This window comes from Parasteatoda tepidariorum, chromosome 4, assembly GCF_043381705.1.
Source record: "Parasteatoda tepidariorum isolate YZ-2023 chromosome 4, CAS_Ptep_4.0, whole genome shotgun sequence".
Classification (NCBI taxonomy): Eukaryota; Metazoa; Arthropoda; class Arachnida; order Araneae; family Theridiidae; genus Parasteatoda; species Parasteatoda tepidariorum.
In genome coordinates, this window is record NC_092207.1 from 46,652,050 (window position 1) to 46,657,081 (window position 5,032).

At 32.7% G+C, this 5,032-nt stretch overlaps 1 protein-coding gene across 1 annotated transcript; it reads left to right on the forward strand.

Moving 5' to 3' along the window:
- The first annotated feature begins 906 nt into the window (after positions 1-906).
- Positions 907-2,148, forward strand: LOC139425439 (uncharacterized). The gene has a single exon (XM_071180330.1). It carries the CDS (start codon positions 907-909, stop codon positions 2,146-2,148), a length of 1,242 nt encoding a protein of 413 aa, XP_071036431.1.
- Positions 2,149-5,032: the final 2,884 nt, after the last annotated feature.

Genomic DNA, 5,032 nt, shown 5'->3' on the forward strand with positions numbered 1-5,032 from the left:
TCTATTATCCACTAACTGCATATTTGTTCTTCGTATGGGTGAATAAAAAAAGGAATTTTTTTTTTATTTTTTGTCGTCAACACATTATTATTAGTTGTCGTTATTATTTGTCTTAAATATTACTATTTGAAAATTTGGTCTTGTATTGTCTCATTGCTTGTGTAGGGATATATATATATATATATNAATGACTGTTAAATATTTGCTTTAACATAAGCATATATTCAAAACTACATTACTTTAATACTTTAAATTTAACATCAAAAACTTCAAGCGGATTATTTAATATTCACATTTAAATGTTTGATAGTTCTTGATGTTTTCATAAGTTTTCGAGGTTTGCCATGACAAAAACCGATTATTTTTGGCTTCCTTAGCCAGAGAGTGGTCACTTTTATTGACGAGGAGGGCAATTGTATTTTTAGGCAATCCAATTTTTTGGGAGTGCCGCAGGGCTCATCACTTGGACCGGTGCTGTGGCTGATATACATTAATTCGGTTTTTAGCTACTTTAATTGTATTGATTTTATTGTTTTCCACGATTTTAATCTTAATGATTGCCGCATAATAGCATTCGCGGATGATTTATTGCTTTTACTGAGACACCCAATTTTGTATCGCTTCGATCAAGTGGCCACCTACTGTCTTGCTGAACTCTCAGCCTGGGCAGAGAGTAATAATCTTAAATTTAGCGATACCAAAACGAAATGCATAACTTTTCCAAAAAATAGAAAAAGAATTGGCAGACAGCCAATTATTAAAATGAGTCCAAATCATAAATATTCAGGGAAAAAAGTACAAAACCTTAAATATCTCGGTGTTGTACTCGACCCAGGTTTGACCTGGATCTCACATCTAAACCAGGTCAAAGAGAGAGTCAGAAACTTTAATAACTTAATTAAAAGGATGGCCAGGGCAACTTGGGGCCTAAAACCCTCTATCCTTAAGTTGATCTACCTGCGGGCTACGGAGCGAATCATTTTATACGCCGCCAGTGTCTGGTACCACAATACTGTTAAAATCAACGAAAACCTTAAATCCATACGGAGAATTTCACTCATTAACATCACTAAGACCTACTCTACAACCAGCACGAAGGCCCTCCAGATACTGGCGGGGGTGAAACCTATCCATCTTAAGATTTTGGAGGACACTTGCATTAAAAGACTTAAGTGGAATTGGAGACTTAACGACTTTGACTCAGAGGTGCCGCAGATTCTCCTCACAGCACATATGGATGATACACCAGCAAGGATTCACCCATCAAAACTTATTTCCGTTCCCTGCGATAGATCTCTCCCAACAAACAGCAGCCTTGAAATTTTTACTGATGGATCAAGGATGGAAGTTGCCAACTCCGCTACTGATACCACAGAATATAGAACTGACTTCGGCATTGTTACTAAAATGTACGGTTCTTTAATCAAGGAGGCAACCTCCACTAGGATCTCAAACAATACTAGTGTTTACATGGCAGAATTGGTGGCAATTAATAATGCTTTTCTCTGTCTCTTTAAAAAGGAATATCCAGACGCCACTATCTATACTGATTCGCTTTCCTCGTTGCAAGCCTTACAAAACCCAGTATCAAACTCAAAAATTTTTGAAAATACTAAACAATTATGGCGATCTAATATACTCTGTAATTGGGTTAAAGCTCATATAGGTACTCAAGGCAACGAGGAGGCGGATAGAGCAGCTAAGCAAGCCACCGATCTCTGCCAAATTACCCTTGAGTTTCCATGCTCCATCGCCCAAATTAAAACTCAGGTTAAATTATATAGCATGAAGCGCTGGGGGCTGGAATGGCGAAGTTCCGAGAAAGGGAGACAGACATTCAAATTTTTAAAAATCCCGAAATTAAACAGACTACAAGCAAACTTCTATCTCAATCAATTTTTAACAGGCCACGGAGTGTTTGGAGAACACCAATATAAATTATTCCACAAAACTCCAGAATGCAATTACTGTGGTAAATATCAATCTATTGATCATTTGTTAATGAATTGTTCTCAATTCCAGACAATCCGGGGCAATAACGTTAATAATATTGGTCAACATCAATGCTATGCTAGCCTGACTTGTAGAGATATCATAAAAAAGATTATTAAACAAACCTTAGAGGATGTATTGGGGGACGGTCTTTAATGTCTCGGAACTTGTTCCTTCCACTTTGGGTGTCTCAAATTTTTTTTTACTATGTCTTTTATTATCTCTTCTTCTTTTACTTGCTATAATTTTATTGTTATTTACTTTACTATTTAATTGGTTTTAAAAGTACTGTTTTTAAATGTTATACAATATTGTTCTTTTGTAATTTTTGCACGTTTATCTTTTAAATTGTTCTTTTAAATTATTCTTTTAATTGACACTTTTAATATATTGCTGTTTTGATGTTTATCACCTTGAAGCTTTTAGCTGCTCTACGCCCGCCATGTTCATGGGCTGTTGCCATGTCTGATGCGTATTTTATGTATTTTATGTTTGTACTGTTCTCTGGATTTTTTTTAAATTTTAATAAACATTTACCCGTATGCCCTAAATAAGGGCGGGTCGGGGTAAATTGTTCCATTATGACAAAAACCGAAAATTGGTTTCAGTGGGATCTTATCTCAGATTATATGGTAAATCGCAGGACAATTGCATGCCCCATTAAAATAGCTATTAAATTTTTAACTTCTTCTGGTTTCAGGCACAGAACTCCAGCCGAAATTAATTTATATTAAAACATTTCCATTAAAAAAATTTATAAATATCTTTAATTAAATCTTTTACAGTTTCCAATCTCAACAATTGAAAATAAATATATGTCAACAATGATACATTTAATAAAAAAAACAGTTAACGATTTATAATTGTTAACAATGGTGATGGTTTTCACCCGTTCCAACAATGAAAATAAATAATATCAATTGTTTAAATAGTTATGTTCCAAAAAGAAAGTATCATTCTTGATTGAACTGCTATTAAAAGAGGTTTGATTGAGTGCTTTGAGATATTTCAAAATGCCTTTTGGTGTAAAAAAGTGGATAAGAAAGCAAATGTAAGTCAACTTATTTCATACTTAATCATTTATTAAAATATTACTTTGAATTAAAGTCAAGTAAGTAAATAATGAAAAATAAACAATTATAATAAAGTTAAACTGTACATGTTTTACGAGCGTTTAGTACCTATTATAGTTAACATAATTTTGCTCTACAATATTACATCTGTGATTTGGATTTTGAGTTACCTTTATTTTGCAGCTATGAACAAAGTATAAAGAATGGTTTAATTCAAATATGTTTTTTAGAAAAAATATTTTTGACGATTTTCTGATTAACTCTTCTAAAATAATTAAATTAAGATCGCATTGATGAAATTCATTTTTAATCACTGTATCTGATTTTCATAAATATTGCCGTGAAAAAACAATGGTTAAGGTGTAAAGTCAGGGACTGTTTAATTTAGTGTCAATTTTTGGTAATAGTTTACAATAGTTTTTGGCGATTTGCAAATAAACCCAGGTAAAAAGAAATGCGATTTCAGCAAAACTGAACGAAAATTTTTGACAAGGCAAGACATGATACTAGAGCCCAAATTCGTTCAATTTTGCTGAAACCCCTCTTTTAGTTACCATGATATTCTTTGCTGTCTTTACTACTGCCGACGTCACCTTCGGATTGCCGCAAGTTTTGTTTACCGCTTTGTGATTGGTTCTCGTTTTATTTTCAATCACAAAATACAAGTGGAGTCCCCGATTGTAAACTAATACCATAACGATTATAAATTTTCATATATAAATATCAACTAGCATCAAAGTTTATTTTATAAAATCACAGATTCAATGAAATGTTTCAAAATAATAGTACTGAATTCTTACCAATTCAGTGTTGACATGCAAAAGAACATAAGATTTGGTACTAATATCTGTCTTCTACATCATTATATTCAGCATTAGTATCGTAGTGCCATTTGTTTTGGCACCACAGTAGGGCACTCTAAATAAAATTTAAAGAAGATGATAGGTTGGTTCCATTCCAGTCGCAATCTTCTTGATGCATAAGCACCAGGATAGAATGTCGGCGGCAAACGGATAACGATCTTATGTCCATGCATACTACGTGAAACTGTGTTATTGAACTAAAATTTGAAGCCAATCAAATAATATGGCTTCACTTGTTCGAGAACTAATTGGTGTCTTTTTTACTTAAGGACGTAAATATTCATTTACACAGTTTCTTTCAGTTGCAGCTAATTGCGTTTTCTGTATCTTACAACAAAATTCATAGAAGTTTTAAATAGATTTATTTAGAAATATTCTTTTTTTTTGCCCTCTTGGCTTCAATGTATGTAATTATTTCACTTGTACTCATCGTAATTGGATGCCTGCAAGTATACGTCATCGATGGTAATCGTAATATTTGTGAATTCAGAGGCCAATCGAGTTGGACAAACAAGACTTTGAGTATCCTTTTAAATCTAATTTTAATCATATGGTTAGGCGTGATCATATAAATTTTTCTCGATTTTCAAGTACCCCACTAATATTATTGCGGCGAATGTAAAAAGGAAATGTTACAATGTTTACATTTTGAAAATCATAATTTAAAATTTATATTACAATAATAAGGACACAGGAAAGAGTTTGCAATAAAATTTATTTGGCCTTTTAAATAATTTCTTAGAAATCGAAAGATTAAAGTATAAAAGAACCACAGTGAATATTCCTTCATTCTACTCAAAATACCAAAAATAAAAATCTCGACGCTCAACACCCAATAACCTTAAAAAACAAAGGGTGTTCCGCAATCACTACCCTTTCTCTGCATTTACAAAATCCTCGCTAAAAATGAAGTAAAACAAATTACGGGAAAAAGAATAAAATTTATCAAATCACAATGAATCACCAATAAAATAGGTTGGGATGGTGGACATCAAAACATAATTCATCAACGAGTGAAACTTGAAGAATCTTCTAATAATTAATGTTCCCTTAATAGCCATTTCCAATGGTAATCAGACACATTTGGAATTTTTATGTCCACTT